The sequence below is a fragment of the Prunus avium genome, chromosome 4 (assembly GCF_965620075.1).
Source record: "Prunus avium chromosome 4, drPruAviu1.hap1.1, whole genome shotgun sequence".
NCBI classification, from domain to species: domain Eukaryota; kingdom Viridiplantae; phylum Streptophyta; class Magnoliopsida; order Rosales; family Rosaceae; genus Prunus; species Prunus avium.
In genome coordinates, this window is record NC_142287.1 from 37,014,541 (window position 1) to 37,034,862 (window position 20,322).

The window sequence follows — 20,322 nt, forward strand, 5'->3', positions numbered from 1 at the left end:
TATATATATATACGTATATATACATATATGTGTATATATATTATACCCATGTATGTATTATAGTATACATATACACATATACATTATATATGTATTATATATATTGTAATATACATATATACATGTATATATATATATATATATATATATATATTATAAAATACATATGTATATATATATATATATTATAAAATACATATGTATATATATATTATAAAATACATATGTATATATATATTATAAAATACATATATATATGTATGTATTATACCCATGTATATATTATAATATACATATATACACCTATATACACATATATTATATATGTATAATGTATATATATATATATATATATATATATATATAATATACATATATACATGGGTATAATAATACATATATATATGTATTTTATAATATAATATATATACATGTATATACATGTATGTGTACATATATATATACATACATATGTTTATGTTATTTATAATATACATATATACATGTATATACACATAAATGTCACATATATTATAAAATACATGTGTACACATACATAATATATGTATTTATACATATATACATATACATAGATAGTTTTGAAAAACTAAAAAAAATCTAGTCCTAGTCCAAGCGTACACCAAACGCAGGATAAGTGTTATCCAACTTAGACCAAGCCAAGCCAAGCCAAGATAGCCCCTAAGCATAGTCCATGCCAAGACAGTCTTGTGTACCAAACGAGCCCTAAATATATTTTCTTACCACAACGACTCCTTTCGAGAGTCGGTCTGGTTTGTGACCCATTAGAGTTTCAAAGTTGTTGACAACCATAAGAGCGGATCGATCACTACAAAAAATAAATAATATATGAACAAATAATTCAAATAATTCAACTTAGCTCAACAAAGAAAGTAGACTGACTACATTGCCTTACCTAATTTTTGGAATTAGTAGAAACCCAAAAACACAGATAATAATATAATGTGCCTAAGCCTTAAATAAATTAGCATCAGCTACATTAAATAAGCAAGAAATTAGTGCTTATTAGTGGGTTTCTAGCTACGTTAGCTAGCTACCTTAGAAGTTAACATATCAGAAATTAGAGGATCATTCATACTAACGACCCTATTTAGCATTCCAAATTTACAAGATTAAGAAACTAAATACTAAGAAAGGTTTCAACCAATATCTGATTTCTGATAAAGCAAATATGTAGAATACCAGAATTGCTTCTCCTTCTCCGGGCCAAGTTGACTCGACCCTGAAATAGAACCAATTCCTGTTTCTCAAAAATCTCCACAATTTGACATTTCGAACATGAGGAGCACCTTGAAGGTCTACATCCATTTCCTCATCTTCATCCACATCTTTTTTAACTCCTTTAGAATTAGCAATTTTAGAATCAAGAGGAGGGTTGAGGGACATTGAGTTTACCAATGTCAGAACACTGGTATCTTTCTGCAAAACCAAAGTTGCCATCTTTCCAACTATAAACCAAAATTGTGAATCAATGTGTTCTTTTTCAACAATTTCAGATGGACTGAGGGAATTTGAGTTCACATCATCTTATTCTTCAGACATACCTAGCAAAACGTCACTTACATTTGGACTTTTTTCTTTCTCTGATTCACCCGCCAATGCAGTACGGTAGTCACAACCCACAAGTTCTTAATGAGGAAAAGGAGTAATTGTTGCGTCGATTCAGCTGCATCCTCAACTTGTGATACTCGCAAGTGCACGAGCCGTTCGGTAGTATAGCATATGTAAGTGCAAGGTCGATTCCACAGGAATTGGTGATTGAATAATCCAATTCAGTTTTCCTACACAAAACAGAAAAACAAAAAAGAAAATAAATAAAACAAGAAAAAAAGAAAAGAAAATAACTCAAGCAGATAAGTTCCCAAGTTCAATTAGATTAACGGATTGATTCTAGCTAAAGTATGATTAAGCCATGGTGTCTGGTCCTAACCTTGTATTCCTAATTCCCTAATTTGATCATCTGTTGTCTAACCTAAACTAAGCATTAGGAATCCATTAAGCATAGAAGAACATTTTAAACAACCATGTGTGTATCTAATCCCTGTTGTCGAATGTCCATACATACTCTTCCTATTCATAGTTCAATTCGAATTAAAGCATGGTGTCTACTCTTAATTCAAACCAAGATAGCTAACATGCAAGCCTAAATGGTGATCAATCATTCAAACTAGCATATTAACTTATAAGCATAATGAATAATGTTGGCACTAAAACTGAACAGATAGAGATGAGTGCAACTTACAAGCGAGATGGACGATCGAGAGATCGATTGAGTGTTGGATGCCGATTCTTCCTGTCCTTGGATGCTGATCCTGAATAGAAAGAAGTCGAGACTCGTAAGGTCTATGGAACCGGTGTGGAACCAGCCTAAGACCCTCCGATGCCGAAGTAAGTTTGGTTTCTAAGAGCTCTTGCTGTTGACAATATATCAGTATATAAGTCAAGCTGAAAAGTCTTACCCCTGTACTGTGGTGAAGGGGTGTATTTATAGAAGGAATTTTGTATGCTCTTAGTACTTTCTTTCGATGTGGGACTCGTGGGAGGGCCCTGTGAGGTTGACACGAGTCCTTAGATATTTCGGGCGGGTGCTTCGAGGTTGATTGTGCAGAATCGGTAGGGGGCACCGATTGTAGACGAGATGGGCCTGTAGCAGCTGTTGGTAGCTTTGAGACAATGCCATCGGTAGCCGATACCGATTGTTCAAGGCCTTGGGTACTTGGGTGAGTCCCCATGATCCACGTGTCGTTGTATGAGTAGAGGATCAGATATGGTACAAATTCGAACTCTCGTCTACCCCTCATATTTATAAAGCCGATCTCGCATCGGGAAGCGAAGCGATGCATCGGGATACGAATCGACGCGACTCTTCACAGCCATACCGACACGTGTCACGCATGCATGGAGAAGCCCAGACGTTGTCAGTTGAAACCTTTCAAATCCTTAGAGACGCTTCAACTTCCCAGACGTGGCATAAATTGCCACCTTCAAACACAACTCCACTAGCGAACGGCAGGCGCACATTGATGAGTCCTCACTCACCCCTCGTGCCGAACGGCAGGCGCACATTGATGAGTTCTCACTCACCTCTTGAGCCGAACGCCGTCTCTTTTCCAAGCTCACTCGCTCGGGTACTTGGGGGACTACATGCCACCATCGGCGACAATGAGACCATCGAGTCCGGATCAGAATGCCGAGGACAGATTCAAGTCCCCAACCGAGAAGCTTCTCAATCGGTAACTTGGGGGACTACTGTTTGTACCATATCTGATCCTCTACTCATACAACGACACGTGGATCATGGGGACTCACCCAAGTACCCAAGGCCTTGAACAATCGGTATCGGCTACCGATGGCATTGTCTCAAAGCTACCAACAGCTGCTACAGGCCCATCCCGTCTACAATCGGTGCCCCCTACCGATTCTGCACAATCAACCTCGAAGCACCCGCCCGAAATATCTAAGGACTCGTGTCAACCTCACAGGGCCCTCCCACGAGTCCCACATCGAAAGAAAGTACTAAGAGCATACAAAATGCCCTCTATAAATACACCCCTTCACCACAGTACAGGGGTAAGACTTTTCAGCTTGACTTATATACTGATATATTGTCAACAGCAAGAGCTCTTAGAAACCAAACTTACTTCGGCATCGGAGGGTCTTAGGCTGGTTCCACACCGGTTCCATAAACCTTACGAGTCTCGACTTCTTTCTATTCAGGATCAGCATCCAAGGACAGGAAGAATCGGCATCCAACACTCAATCGATCTCTCGATCGTCCATCTCGCTTGTAAGTTGCACTCATCTCTATCTGTTCAGTTTTAGTGCCAACAAATAAGAACAAAAACCATAATTGAAACTTGGAAACTAATCAAACTTGAAACTAAAGAAAAGAATTTACATAACAATGAAAAGTAAAGTGGAACTAAGAAAAACTTAAGGAGAATTTCAGCACAAATATTTTATTACAACAATTGAAAACTAGAAAGAGAAACTAAGAGAATTTGAAGGAGAGAAGGGAGGGGAGCTCTAGAGAAGTGTTTGAGAGCTCCCCCCCTTTGGGGTTGTGTTTTGAAGCTTGAAGACTTCTCTATTTATAGGGCTAAGAGGGAGGAACATCATGATGAATTCCAACACCACCATTCCTCTTTTAATACAACCCATAACTCTCACTTCATCTTGTCTATGTTAGTGTGGTTGGAATCAATTCCATCCCATACTTCTTTTGCTGCTCTTGGAGCTTTCTTCACATGGGTTTTTAAAGGTGTTCAATTGTGGCTGCCTTTTGCTGCCAACCCATGTGGTTTTCTTTTGGTTGCTGAAAAGAAATGATTCTTCTGAACCAGACTTGGTGTAGGAAGGCTTGAGGTTTCAATATGTATCCAATGAGGCTCAAATTTGGATATGTCATAATAGACACCCATTGGAACAACCTTTATCAAGAATGTATTCCCATATGAGCAGTACAAGTGTACGTTTTGGGCCTTGCAATTTGACTGCCGAAAATAGATTGGAATTGACTTCATTGCAGTCAGCTTGTGGGCTTGTTTTGGGCTTGATCTTCCCTCCTACAAAATTTGGAAAAATCTGGATCTTCAAACCCTTTGAATTATCTTTCCAAGCATATGCAGCCCAGCTCAAGGCAAAATCAGAAAGCCCTTCAAATGTGATATTCGGCCCAGTAACGCAGATGGTGCCGAATTTGACCTTAAGTTGCCAAAACTTGTATAACTTTCTCTAGAAGACTCGGAATCATGAAAACTCGGAATCATGAACCGTAAAATTCTCTAGAAACTAGACTTCCGCATCTTTCCAATGATGTATGGCTCATCATCTGGTTCTTCTTGAGCAAGTACAGATCAATTCGTGAAGTTGACTGATCTGCAGACATCGATGAGCTAACTCGTCTCCAAAATGCATTTAATGAGTCTCAAGCTTATTACACTGAAACAAACACAAAACTTATTAAAAGCACAAGTTTAACTCAAAAACATACCCAAATCATAAGTTAGAAGGATACAAAATGATATGTAATTATGCACCGATCAGTAACAAGTACAAAAAACCAAACTATGTCCTAAAAGATTAGGCGAGTACTCTACACCAAACGAAGCGTAGTGGTCGTCGGTCTACCTAAGTAGCCTACCTTCTCAACCGCAAGTGGGAAAAGAAACCTTACCTCCAATAGAGTCCCCTTCCCTATCCCCCTAAGAACATGTCCGAAAAAACTAAAAGTTACAAATAGGAGATCAACAATAAAGTCTGTTGGTTCCTCAAACCAACTAACAAGGTTATCGATGTGAGTTGCACACTTCGCAATACGATGAGCCACACCGTTGGCGTTTCGGCGGATATGGATAAAACCTTTTCCAGTGATCTGAGTCAACACAGTCTTGGTATCCTCCATAATCGGTCAAAGAAAAGATCGATCCATGGATTACCTTTAAAGTGCCGACATAATTTGAAGAGCATCACTCTAAAAAAAAAATTCATAAAACCCCTATCAACCGCTAATGAAATACTCATACGGGCAGCTAGAGCTTAAAGATAATCCCTAATCTCAGTCTCCATCGTTGAAAAAACATTCCTCTCATCATGGATGCAGGACCTCTTGGGAACAGGTGGACTTGCATAAAAAAAGGGATAGTCGAGCACGTTTATGATAGGTGCTTATGAGAGAAGTAGTCGAAGAATCACTTTGGGAACGTGTAGTAAAAGGCTGCTGGAGAGCTCTATGCCCTCTTCCTAGTTTCTGTTGACATTTGTGGGCCTTAGATGTTCGCTTTATCAACGGGCTAAGGTTGAAAGGGTCAGAGCCCAGTGATAGATTTTGGGTTGCCTCATTAAACTGCCGATTGTTAGGATTTGAGGTTCTTAGGTCTGGAAGATGAAGAATATGCGGGTTCATAGGCTGATTGGTTGGAGGGCCCAAGGTCGTGCCAGTGCGTGGTTTCCAATCCGTATAGCTCAACAAGGAGGAATTACAGCTTGAAATTCCATTATCACAATAGTCATGGTTGTTGGTCTGACTCCCTATTGATAAATTGAAGGAGAGACCACAATCCTCAGGCCCTAGGAGGGAAGCAGGAACGTGATCATCGTCTAAAAATATGGGAAATTTTATTGCGTTTTCCCTAAAAGGAATAAGGGCCAGCGAACCTAGAGAATCCTCATCATAGAAGTCAACTTGCTCATTTAGGTCCGGAATATTGGGAATGAGGTGGGGAATAGACTGTGTCAGTGCCAAGGCTTGCGAGGTTTGAATACCTTCCATATTATGTAAATCATTCATGAGAGGGTGGTGAGGCATGCCCGACTCAGTACTGCCGTTGTCTTCCGCCATTGCCGGGGATGTGTCACCCTCTTTCAGCACACGTATAGACTACCCTGGGGAACTAGGGAAAACAAAATATCTCCCGGCTGGTTTACGATACTCAGGCCGATACGTATCAGATTGAAACCAACGTCCATAAGGTTTGGACAAATCATCATCTTCTTCATCACTTGGTAGGCGACACGAATGTTCGGTGTGTCCAATGATCTCATAGCAGTAACATGTAGTGGGTAGCTTCTCGTACCGCACATCAATTTCAATGGGCTCCCCATCTAGCCGGAGTAGGAGACTCCGTCGTAACGGTTAGGAGATATTCAGGGTGGCCCAAATACGAAGATAACTCTCCAGTTTTTCTAGTTTTTTTTTAACTTTGGTCCGTCACCACGTATCCACCCAGGACGTCACCGATAATCTTTCCCATAGTTTTGGTCATATATCCGAGAGGTAGCCTTTTAACTTGTACCTAGAAATCTTGCCTCAACAGTGGAATGTGTTTTGGGTTGGTGATGCCATCAGCTTTTGCCAACACCATAAGGTATCCATTGAAGAGCCATGGATCTCCTCGAAGAACCGTATCGCATTCATTCTTGGAGTTAAAAGCACAATAAATCTTTTGATATCCAATATCCACAATAGTTACCTTCGTCTTAGGTCTTCAAATAGAATAAAGGGTTCTACGGAGAGCCTCTTTGTTATAGGGTTTATCAGTCAAAAGCTTGCCCACGAGTAGAAAACGCTTGGTTCTGATTCCAATGACTGTTATAGAATCAATAACAACCCCCTCTTGTTCAGCATTAGTAAGGGCGAAACGTGAGGAGAACTCGGTCAACATAGCTTCCATACGAGCGAAGAGGGAGTCAGTGAACCAGCAACCTCTCATAATCCAGACACCAATAGAGTCGACTAGCACTTGTCAATCCTTCAGCCACTGCATGCAATCCTTCCGCCTTAACACCTTAAGTCCGGGAAGACTGAGACTCAATCCCCTAGGACGCTCTAGAGAAAGCACTAGAGAGAAAATCAATTTACTATTAGCTGGCGTAATTAAAAGATTATGAGTTCTCAAGGTAACAAACATATCCGAAAACACACTAGAAGAATATTAGGTTAGGCAGTCAATAATCACTATTATTGTACCCCATCTCTACATTAGTTGCAATTGTTGTACCCTTAAGAAAAGTAATTAATTTTTAGTGTTCATAGACCATCCAATTATTAGTTTGTTTTCTTGTAACTAATAGATAAAAAGAGGCTCAACAATTGCCTCACCGTATACATATGTCCGGGTTTTTCTTCTTCATATCGAACATTCCCAAATAGTCTTGGCTCCCTGATTGATTAATTATTGTAAAAAATAATGTTTTAGTGGCTAATTATGTTTAGTGGACACTAGTAATTAGAAAATGAGTTTATGATGAGTTTGCTTTCAATTCAACAGAGAGTGTTTCTATTTTGGATTGATGATGGATATGAAATGAAATGTTTACTTTGCCCTGCACTGCACATCAATCAATGTTGCTTTTGAGAAACTGAGAAAGAAATATGGCTTGGAATCTTGAATCGATGTTTAGCCTGCCTGAAGGCAGTTTTAAAGAGGAACTTTGCGGCGGGAAGCAACGGTCCATTTTTCTTTTCTTTGGGAAATTATTATTATTTTTCCATCAAAAGAAAGAAAAAAAGGAATATGGTTTTCGGATTAGGTAAGGCGAGGGGGACCCAATTTATTGGTTAATTGGGTCGGGCTGCAGCTTAGCCAATATAACTTTTTTTTAAACACTTCAACGCACCCACAAACAAAAAAGCCAACCCTTCCAGCCCAACCCACTTCAGATTTGGACCATTGATTAATTTTAGCTTTTTGAAGAAGCCCAATGGAAAAAGCCACTTGTAATCTTTGAATCTCAACCAAACAAAACCCCATTTCTCCCTCCCACATCGTTCGGTGTCAATTCCCATTTGGCCATTCCTTGTTCCCTCTATCTTTCTTTGGCTGCCTTCGTCTTCAAAACCAGTTCCATCTCTGGTTTCAATTTATTCAGTCTCTCTAATTAAGGTAAGACTTATATTCCCTCATCTCTAGTTTCTTGTTTCTCCATATTCTTCATATCCTCTTATTAAACATTTGTTGATGAATGCTTGCATCAAATAATTCTCTTGTGAGTTTTAATTAATTTGTTGTTTGACTTATGCATGTTGTTGTTGTACTCAAATTCTCGCCTTCATGCGAATTCATTTCGATGTGATGTTTTTTTCTTGATGGTTACACTTTGCATTTTATTTTAGTTTTTTAGTTTAGAATCCTTTTTTTTTAATACGATGATTCAACGGATGACATTCGTTGAATTTAAGATATGCTAATCTTTATTTCTATCACAAAGCCAACAAGTTAAAGAATATACCGACTAATTCAAGGTCTCTGGTTTACACCTTTGCCTTTGGCCATTACCAAGTTCAGTCATGTTTTGTCATGACTTTGGTGCCAACGTCAATGCTGGCCATGGCAGAACATGGTGAAGATTAATCTTGGAGAGAAATAATCACAACCCACAACAACTACGAGAGCTGCACTCCCTCTAGGCACTTTATTTGTGCATATAATTATTAAACAGTATTCTTTACATAACCTTAGAAGTGATCAGAAGGACAACTAAGATTGATTAATAATATAGTTTCAACCCAAAAAAACATTAATATAGTAATTAAATTATTTTATACTGCTTGCTCCTCCTTCCTAGGAATAACCAAAAAACCTAGGAAAGTTTGTTGTCACGTGCCATGTTGGCGTTTGACGTGGCAATTCCTGATTGATTCCATCAATTCTGATGGGGTAGTCTATATCACATGCTAATAGCCTCTCAAAAGCCTACCCATTAAAAATTTCATTTCTAGAAAAAAAAACAACAATCCCTTTGCATTTTTGCTCACCACTTTAACCATAGATGTACTCTCATCACCCTCATCAATGCTTGACACTTGTCCATAGACATAACCATAGTTAACTTTTACTTTGTATTTATGGAATCATAGTTATGTCTATGAACACGTGTCAAGCATTGAGAAGGGTGGTGAGAGTACACCTATGGTTAAAGTGGTGAGCAAAAATGCTCCCTTCAAAATATTGGAAAATTCTAAAATTCTGCCACGTCACAGCCAAACCCACCAATTAACGCAAAGACCAACGCAAATGAACGGTCCCGAACACGTGGCTGAGAGTGCAGGCTTCTTCTCTCTCTGCTAGCTGAAACCACAGCATGTTAACACTTATTATTATTATTTTTTATTCCTTGGTTTTGGTTTTTTATTATATATAAATCAAGATATTTTATATTTATTATTATTTAATTGTTTGATAAGTTCAGTGCCGGAGCCTTCGAGAAATGGCATGCTGATCAGTACGGATTATATTTTGTGTTCGAAGGACCAAGAAGCAGAACAAACATTCTTATAATGTCTTTGCAAGCACAGAGGCCACTCAGCTGGCGAACAGTCTTCCAAGAGAGAGGAAGCAATTTGAAGCTCAAACCATTTACTGGGTTTTCTCCTCATGGAAGAGTTAAGTCATTTCTCACGAGTAATCAGCTTCGTTTATCATTGGCATATATGTATAGTTTCTGGTGTACATTTTCTTCTTCTTGTTCTGAAATTTCTCCGTTTCCTTGAGTTTTTTGGTATTGATCACACCCATGTAAGAGTATGTGTTTCTGTCGAGAGCACTATTGCGGGTTTCTTTGATCTTTGCGGTCGACTTTTGTAATTTGGTATTTTCCTTTCTATCGACAACTATTTAAATATTTGTTCATCGATACTTTTCCTGGGTCTTTTTGTGGTGGTGTTATTGATAGGAGATTTTCTGGAAAAGTGTAAGCTTTATAGATGAAATTCATGTCCTTTTTTCTTGGTGGGTACTCACTGTTCGGTTGATTTTACTGTAGGATAGGATTGAATTGTAATAATTTTCTTTTTTGCGTAATGATGGTTTTTACTTTTCCAATCAGTTTTTCTGAATAAAATTACTGAACTATGGTCATTTTAGTGACTGCTGCATCTCAAACTGAACCTCTCTTTGATTTCAGTATTCTTCATGGTTCAAAGGAGACCTGGCAAGTGGGGTTTCATACCAAATTACTGCCAGTTCAGCTGGTGAGTTATCTCATCGTTTTATTTTAGTTTTGAAGTGGATTACTTGACCTTAATTTTTCTTTGTTGTTATTAGCTTAATCCGACTCTGTAACTTGGTAGATTTTTCAAGGAGGAGACAGAGAAAATTGACCACTCCTTCTAACAGCCCTGGTCCCAAGGGATTAGTGCCAAAAACTCCAGTAGGAACTAGCGTCCAGAAGACGAATCAAAAGAGTAATGGGGATAAAAAGGGTTCTATATCTTCAACATCCAGTGAACTTGCTGGGCCCAACAAGAAAACAATTGAATTGAGAGTTGATACCAAAGGAGAATGGGCAGTTGAACCTTCACAAGAGAATGATGTCGAGGAAAAAAGAATTGGTGAAACTAGTAGTAAAGTTGAGGGATCATCTTCAATTAGCAAACCGTCAGATATTGCTAGAGGTATTCAAGGGATAGAAAATGGGAGTGTAGGTAAGGTCCTTGAGGACTTGGCAGAGATACAGCCAAAAGGAACAGCTTCCAAGGGTGATGATGAGAATGTGGCAGAAGCAATACTTTCTGACAAACAGCGTTTGGCTAAAAGAAAGATGGATGACTCTGTGGATGACAAAGGCACTGATACTGATAAAAAGTTAACCAATGAAGCTTCTTTAAAATCAAAGTTGGAAATGGAAGAAAAATTGCGTGAAGAGGAGATTGTGAGGCTTGCTGAGGAGAACTTCTTAAGAGGGAACAAAATCTTTGCCTATCCTCAGGTGGTGAAACCTGATCAAGGTATAGATATTTTTCTTAATAGAAGTCTATCCACCCTAAGCAATGAGCCAGAGATTTTCATAATGGGAGCCTTTAATGACTGGCGGTGGAAATCTTTTACCTTCAGGTTGAACAAAACACAACTCAAAGGGGATTGGTGGTCTTGCCAGTTTCATGTTCCTAAAGAATCATATAAGATAGACTTCGTGTTCTTCAATGGTCAAAATGTTTATGACAATAATGATGAGAAAGATTTCTACATAGCCGTGGAAGGTGGAATGGACCTCATTGCATTTGAAGATTTCTTGCTTGATGAGAAGCGCAAAGAACTAGAGAAACTTGCAAAGGAGCAAGCTGAGAGGGAAAGGCAAGCGGAGGAGCAGAGGCGAATTGAAGCAGAGAAGGCAGCAAGTGAAGCTGACAGAGCAGAGGCAAGAGCAGAGATTGAAAGGAGACGAAAAATGGTGCAAGAGTTGATAAAAAAGGCTGTAAGGTCTGTAGAGAATGTTTGGTACATAGAGCCTAGTGAGTTTAAAGGTGAGGACTTGGTGAACTTATACTATAACCGAAGCTCAGGTCCTCTTGCTCATGCTAAGGAACTATGGATTCATGGGGGGCATAATAATTGGAAGGATGGATTATCTATTGTTCAGAGGCTAGTTAGCTCTGAGAAAAAGGATGGTGACTGGTGGTATGCCAATGGTATGTGTTCTTTTATATTCTTGTCCTTTTCTTCCTCTAACGTATATAAAAGGTTGTAAATTGTTGGAGATGGCTCTCTCTTTTTCAGTAGTTCTATTTCCTTTAATGTGTAATTTTCTGTTTGGTGATGGTAATATAGCATGTTATAAACAACATCCTTGTGGTCAATTTTATTTCTTGTAGTTGTTGTACCTGATCAAGCTGTTGTCTTGGATTGGGTTTTTGCCGATGGACCACCTCAAAATGCTGTTCTATATGATAACAACCACCGCCATGATTTCCATACGATAGTTCCAAAGTCCATTCCTGAGGAACTATATTGGGTTGAGGAAGAACACCAGATATATAGGAAGCTCCAGGAGGAGAGGAGATTAAGGGAGGAGGCAATACGTGCCAAGGTGAGTTTTACTGAAAATTACATCTAGAACAATCACATTGAGCCCTGCATGATGTGAGACTCAGACCACCTTCTTAGGTTTTGACTGGTGGGTCCCTCTAGTGTTTGTTCTTTTATGCAAAGTGTGGATTTTCTGGACTATCCTTAAAATGTTGCCAATCGGTACTTGAGATTTCCTCTCTCTCTCTCTCTCTCTCTCCTCTCTCTCTCTCTCTCTCTCTCTCTCTCTCTCTCTCTCTCTCTATATATATATATATATATATATATTTGTTTGTTCAATTTTATTATCTTTATCTTGCCAACTTTGGGATTCAACTTCTCAAATTTATCTTATGGCATATTACTTCCCGATTCCATTTCTCTTCTCTTGTTGCAGGCCGAAAGAACAGCACATATGAAAGCAGAAATGAAGGAAAGAACTTTGAAAAGGTTTTTGCTGTCTCAGAAGCATATAGTGTACACTGAGCCTCTTGATGTTCAAGCTGGAAGCATGGCAACGGTCTTCTACAATCCTGCCAGTACAGTTCTGAATGGAAAGCCTGAGGTTTGGTTCAGAGGCTCTTTTAACCGTTGGACCCATCGCAAGGGTCCATTGCCACCACAGAAGATGTTACCTGCAGAGACTGGTTCTCATGTCAAGACAACTGGTGAGTTTGAGTTTATAGATACTTTTCATAAGAACAATTTGATGTTTATATGGTCTATCTTTTCAGTACAAGTGGTTAAATAATCTCTTGTTTCCTTTTACGCCCCCCTCCCCGGTTGATATATACATATATACCCATAAACCATTCAAGTTATAATTCACTTCAGTTCTGTTTGATTTATAATAATACATCCACCGAAATCTTTTTTTGGGTAATTTTATTCCCCTGCTTTATGCTAACGTTTCCATAAGATTAAGGAGTTTTTAAGAAGTTTCTTATTTAAATGAATGTCTTACTATAAAATGGATCCTATGCATAGGTGAGTGACATAACCACAAGGAATGTCAACATATAAAGAATGAAAAGAAGCTAGCTCATTTGGCATATTGGTTTATGCTTATTTTGACCCTTTGCAACCATTTTAATGTCTAAGCATCTCAATGTGAGGCTATGAGGTTAACTTTACTTATCAGTTAAACTATTTGTTGATGTCTCTACAGTTAAAGTTCCGCTCGATGCATATGTGATGGACTTTGTTTTCTCTGAGAAGGAAGATGATGAAGGACTCTTTGACAACAAAAACGGTACGGATTACCACATTCCAGTGTTTGGAGGAGTTTTGAAGGAGTCACCAATGCACATTGTTCATATTTCTGTTGAAATGGCTCCCATTGCAAAGGCAAGTTTAGCAACTAAGTTAATGCAATGTTGGATGAAACACTTCTATACCTTCAGTGTATTTAACTGTCAATAGATGTTTCACATTAGTTTCAATCTTCTTGCTACTTTCAAATTGGGCTGTCATTTTGAGTTATCTTACTCTTCACTTTCTAGCCACACAACAGCTTACTGTGTTACTGCTATGATACTTGACTGTCAACTCTGAGCAGAATTAGTTTCCTAATATCAATTATTTTTTAATTGTTTTAGTTCCCTTCTAATCCTTTTAATCTCAATGGATGAAATTTTTTGTTCTTGGCCACCATGAATTGTAATATCCATGTGAAGTGATCCATTATCAGTATCTAGTATGTACTTTCTTGCATATAAGGACCCTACTGATGTTGTTTATTTCTTTTTTATCCCCTCCATTATTTACAACATCTATTCTAGGTTGGAGGGCTTGGTGACGTGGTTACTAGTCTATCCCGAGCTGTGCAAGACTTAAATCACCATGTTGACATTATTCTTCCCAAGTATGACTGTTTGAACCTTAGCAATGTAAGTTTCGTTTCTATTTCTTTTTTTACCTCATCTAGTTTTTTACCTTTTTCTTTCTTCCTGTCATGGAGCGCTTGCATTCTTTCTTTTCTTTTGCATTTTAAGAATGCTCACTGTAGGGACTTTTGTGGGCATTGGCCAGGCCTGCCCGTCTTGGAATTCCATGTCATGGAATTTTTGAAATATGGGGTGCCTCTTGGATTCTTGTGAAATAATTTTTTTTTTACATAGATTTCGTAACTTTTTTTTTTTTTTTTTGGCTTTATGGCACTATCAGAGCATTGTTTAACCCCACTTGTAAGTATATCTTTTGACACTTATTGCTGAGTTCTTAGATTGTGCTGTTTTTTCACTTGTTCTTCTTCAACCTTAGTTTGGGGATGAATTTTGTTTCTAAGTTACTAAATGGCTGTGTTCTGAATCTCTGATACAGGTGAAGGAATTCCAGTACAACAGAAGCTATTCTTGGGGCGGAACTGAAATAAAAGTTTGGTTTGGTAAAGTGGAAGGTGTTCCAGTCTACTTTTTGGAGCCTCATAATAGGTACATGTCCTCTTCTGCATCCTTCAAAGTCACAAACCGTCATATGTGTTTTCACGTTTACTTCTATCAAGTTCACTACCTTTTATTTTCTGTTTTAATGGTCAATATGTATTTCAATTTCATTTTCGGGAAGTTCACAGTTGATTATCTTGCAAATAATACTGCCGTGGTGCTAGATCCAGCAACCTGTTCTTTACAAGAATTCTTTTTCTTTTTCCTTTTCTCTTTGCAGATTCTTTTCTACAGGTTGCATATATGGTTGTAAGAATGATGCAGAGAGATTTGGTTTCTTTTGCCATGCTGCTCTAGAATTTTTACTCCAAAGTGGATTTCATCCTGTAAGTTCAGTGCTTGACTCATGCAGTTTATATACGCCTCCTACGATGAGAAATTCAATTAATCCTACTAGTAGTGGAAGTTGGTTCTTCTGCCTACTTTTATCATATATCTAGACCTACGCATATGATGATAAATGAAAACTGCCTATGAAAAAAAGTAGATTAAGGTCAATTACGCAAGAGGAAGTTATGTATATGGAACAGTCAAATCATATTTTGGCTAATGTATGGCTCTTTTGGCATTGTATTGGTTTGTGCGTGTGTGTGTGTGAATCTGAGGATAGCAACTGAGGGTAGCTATTTGAAACTGTTGCTTATGATGGCAGGATATCATTCACTGCCATGATTGGTCTAGCGCACCTGTTGCCTGGTTATATAAAGATCATTACATGCATTATGGTCTTAGTAAAGCTCGGGTTGTCTTCACAATTCATAACCTTGAGTTTGGAGCCCACTTTATTGGAAAAGCTGTGGGATACTCAGACAAGACCACAACTGTAAGTACTTAAAAATTTCCTAAAACTCTCTCATTTTATCCTTTGTTATTTTATTTTAGGATACTTTGCCTTTGTGAATAATAGGAGCAGACCTATCAATGTTAATTATTGGAATTCGAACATTTTCCCTTTTAGTAGGCCCTGGAATCACCTTTCTATGCTCTTCTGTTCTGTCAATTGTTAAATTGATTGAATTGTGATATCAACAATCCAATCCTTTACACGTGATGGTTGCTGTTTCTTTTCCTGAAAATTACTGTAATATCAATTGAGTCCTTCATCTCTAATCGACAGGTATCCGACACTTATGCTAAGGAGGTTGCTGGAAATCCTGCAATTGCTCCACATCTCTACAAGTTCCATGGTATAATAAATGGAATTGATCAAGATATCTGGGATCCATACAATGATAAATTCATTCCTGTAAGTAAATAATACTTTCTTTGTTCTATTCGCATTTAACCATTGTAAACTTTTATTAAGGATTTTTTATATATATTTCTTGGAATAAGTATTAAGCTGTTTGCCGAATTCTCTGTGTTTGGTACTTGGGCTATATATTAGGATGCTGGTTATACCAGGGTCATATTAGGATGCTCAAGATGGAACATATGCTAATCTCTGTGCTTGATTTTAAGTTAGCCACAACTACATTCATAACTTTTGATCCCTACTACTCTGAATACAATTGTGTCTAACATGTAGAATGCATATCATTCCAGATATCATATACTTCTGAAAATGTTGTTGAAGGCAAACAAGCTGCCAAGGAAGCCTTGCAACAAAGGCTTGGTCTGAAAACAGCCGATCTCCCTGTAGTAGGTATTATTACTCGCTTAACTCACCAGAAAGGAATCCATCTCATCAAGCATGCCATTTGGCGTACCTTGGAACGCAATGGACAGGTTACTTTCATCTCTCTCCCACTTTTTGTGAGTGAATATTAACACAAGCACTGTTCTTCATGGATGTCCTCTCTTTTTGTGAGTGAATTATTATACTTTGAATCCTCATATTGCACAAACACTGTTATTTAATTCCACTGGATGTTCTCCTAGTAAGACAATCCTCCCTTCTCATTTCCTAGTGTAGGAAAGCAAATTCTAAATTAAAACGGAACTTACTGATTTGCAGGTTGTATTGCTTGGTTCAGCTCCAGATCCTCGGATCCAAAATGATTTTGTAAATTTGGCAAATCAATTACGCTCTTCTTATGGTGACCGTGCGCGCCTTTGTTTGACTTATGATGAGCCACTCTCACATTTGGTTTGTTCTTGTGAAAGTTATATTCTGTTTTACTTATTTTTCTATTTATACTGAGTCATTGACCTCTTACTTCTTCACTGCCATAATAACAGACTAATTGGATTTTGTTATAGATATACGCTGGTGCTGATTTCATCTTAGTTCCTTCAATTTTTGAGCCATGCGGACTGACACAACTCATAGCAATGAGATATGGTTCTATACCTGTTGTTCGTAAAACTGGAGGTGTGTACATACCTTACCAGTGTGCTTTAATAGTGTATATATTGTTTTTCGCAATTGATATATGCTCCTAAGTAACCTTGTCACTACGTTATTGGCTCCCCAAAGGAAAGCTTCTAGCTCGCCACTAGACACCATGGTGATATAAAAAATATCTAAACATACTTCGATATTAAGTTTAACTTTCCATTTTAATGTTATTTCTTGGTAGGACTTTACGATACTGTATTTGATGTTGACCATGACAAAGAGAGAGCAGATGCCCAGGGTGTTGAACCAAATGGATTCAGCTTTGATGGAGCTGACACTGCTGGTGTCGATTATGCTCTGAATAGGTGTGTAGGTTTATATTTAGCTGATGACTGGGTAAACATGGTGTTTTCTTTAAACAAAAGTTTGAAGAATGTCCATGTTCCTTTATGGACAATAAATTTGTTCAGTTTGTTTCTTTGTGGAGTACTCATAAACGATGTTTTCAGGGCTATCTCTGCTTGGTATGATGGGCGGGATTGGTTCAACTCGTTGTGCAAGACAGTGATGGAGCAAGATTGGTCTTGGAACAAGCCAGCTCTCGACTACATGGAGCTTTATCACGCAGCACGGAAGTGAATATAAGATATCAGATACTCAGAGATGGTTTTGTACAGGTTCAGTGATAGATTTCCATAATTTTTCTCATTCAGTAGCTTAAAGAGCTGCATATAGTTCACCCAAGTGAAATAATGCAAAGGTGACACCAGTTGTGGAGCTAAAAATGGTTCATCCATTTTTCTGTTACATATGTTAATAGGTTGCTTTGTAGCGTTTTAGCGTATCCTTTGTACTGAGCAATAATTTGTTGATTATAATTATTTCAATGTACCATAAAAGGTGATTGTGAGAGTAAAGAGAGAGTTCAGAATACAAAGATCTATAAGTTTGAATTTCTTCATGTCCTTATATCAAAGACCAAAAAGAAAACTGCGATGTAATTTTATTGCATACATTTGGAAAAATATTTTCTAACTAATCTGAAAGACAGTAGGTATAAGTGCATCCCAAAGCTTTCCCATCTCATTATTTTAATTTCTTCAAAACTTAAAATTCGAAAAAGAACCTGCAAGTGAGTGGATCTTCACAGTTCAACCTTGAAGCGAACGAGAGCCTTGTTAAAATGACAGTCTTATGACTTGCCTGTATATAAAGTACGTAGAATTCTATAGTGAGGGCCTAATCTAAAGCTCTTAGATGAGACCTTATCCCTTGATCGTAGGATTAAATTTGTTCGCCGTTAATTTGATTCAACGGTAAGAGATAGGGTCTCATCTAAGGGTCTTAGATAAAGTCCTCACTATAAAATGACTTTATAAATATATTCAGTAGTTGCTTTAATTTCAACTTGGCTCCAAGACCCTAACTTTATCTCCTCAAAGGGAAAGAGAGGGGGAATAAAACAGGCATGAGCGTGCTTATCGTAGAAGTGCTTTCAAATCAAGCAGATCCTCTTTGGATGGTAGAAGTTGAATTCTTTCTTCAATCATTGAAAAGCTTTGATAAAAGTCGATATTTCTCCACTAAATGCCTCTTACTAGGATTCCATGTATATGATTGTACTCTTGGAATTGTACTCCTAGGGCTCGTTTGGTACACGAGATTTGTTTGGACTGGCTTGGACTAAATTTAGTACCATGTTTGTTTTATCTAATCCTAGTCTTAGATGGGATTGCTAATACCGGGCCCACCAAAAACACCTCCTTAGGAGGGGACTAGTAATCCCATGTGGAAGGGGAGGATTAGCTAGTTCCAATGCTCACCAATGTATAAAATGCATATATTATATTGTAAAATTAATAACATATATTATTATTATTAAACTTACTTACACATATACTATAATGTACATATATACATGTATATACACATAAATTTATAATATATGTATATATGTACATTTATGTGTATATATATACATACACATATATACATATATAATATACATATACATATATACATGTATATTATTATAATATACCCATATACACATATACATATTAATATTATAATAATAGCATACATGTATATATGTAATATATATTATATATTACAATACATATATATATACGTATATATACATATATGTGTATATATATTATACCCCTGTATGTATTATAGTATACATATACACACATATATACACATATACATTATATATGTATTATATATATTGTAATATACATATATACATGTATATACATGTATATATATATATATATATTATATATATATATATATATTATAAAATACATATATATATATGTATGTATTATACCCATGTATATATTATAATATACATATATACACCTATATACACATATATTATATATGTATAATGTATATATATATATATAATATACATATATACATGGGTATAATACATACATACATATATATATATATATGTATGTATTTTATAATATAATATATATACATGTATATACATGTATGTGTACATATATATATATATATATATATATATATACATACATATGTTTATATTATTTATAATATACAAATATACATGTATATACACATAAATGTCACATATATTATAAAATACATGTGTACACATACATAATATATGTATTTATACATATATACATATACATAGATAGTTTTGAAAAACTAAAAAAAATCTAGTCCTAGTCCAAGCGTACACCAAACGCAGGATAAGTGTTATTCAACTTAGACCAAGCCAAGCCAAGCCAAGATAGCCCCTAAGCATAGTCCATGCCAAGACAGTCCTGTGTACCAAACGAGCCCCTAGTGACCAAAAGCAAAATCTGACTTGAGCTCAGCTCTTGTGCCACTAGTTATACTGCCATGCATTGTAATTTGCACGTGACCTTTATTCCAACGTACGTAATCTATCTATATCCTAGGCCATTCAATGGACCAAAAGCTTACTTACAATATGTTAATTGCTTGTTTTTGATAATTCAGGAACATGAATTATAGCTTTATAATTGTATGAAAGAATCAAGAAAACTTCGACTTCGGAAAAAGCCAATTAGTTCGATTACACTAATGAAACGTTAGGAGCCACTAATCACCTCGTCTCATTATAATTATACTTGTTTGTTTAAGGAGGCTCTTGAACATGTTTAGAATAGTTTCCAAATTTTTTTTAATGGAATCATTTTCCAGCTCAAAAGAAAGAATCATTTTCAGTTGAGACAAAGTTAATGACGCCCTTCTCAACAAACTT

The 20,322-nt window shown here is 37.0% G+C and overlaps 1 protein-coding gene across 1 annotated transcript; it reads left to right on the forward strand.

Moving 5' to 3' along the window:
* The first annotated feature begins 9,705 nt into the window (after positions 1 to 9,705).
* Positions 9,706 to 18,009, forward strand: SS3 (starch synthase 3). The gene is made up of 16 exons (XM_088251956.1): positions 9,706 to 9,922; positions 10,444 to 10,510; positions 10,610 to 11,947; positions 12,131 to 12,345; positions 12,721 to 12,991; positions 13,492 to 13,670; positions 14,105 to 14,212; positions 14,646 to 14,755; positions 14,988 to 15,093; positions 15,420 to 15,590; positions 15,885 to 16,013; positions 16,313 to 16,495; positions 16,725 to 16,856; positions 16,970 to 17,081; positions 17,290 to 17,413; positions 17,558 to 18,009. Exons 1-16 carry the CDS (start codon positions 9,818 to 9,820, stop codon positions 17,685 to 17,687), a joined length of 3,480 nt encoding a protein of 1,159 aa, XP_088108082.1. The 5' UTR covers positions 9,706 to 9,817; the 3' UTR covers positions 17,688 to 18,009.
* The last annotated feature ends 2,313 nt before the right edge of the window (positions 18,010 to 20,322 follow it).

Excerpts from the sequence above, each read along its gene's own strand:
- SS3 (XM_088251956.1), top strand. The coding sequence starts at position 9,818 with ATGTCTTTGCAAGCACAGAGGCCACTCAGCTGGCGAACAGTCTTCCAA. Across the intron at positions 9,923-10,443 it reads GGTTTTCTCCTCATGGAAGA|TATTCTTCATGGTTCAAAGG; the intron begins GTTAAGTCATTT and ends CTTTGATTTCAG. Across the intron at positions 17,082-17,289 it reads TGTTGTTCGTAAAACTGGAG|GACTTTACGATACTGTATTT; the intron begins GTGTGTACATAC and ends ATTTCTTGGTAG.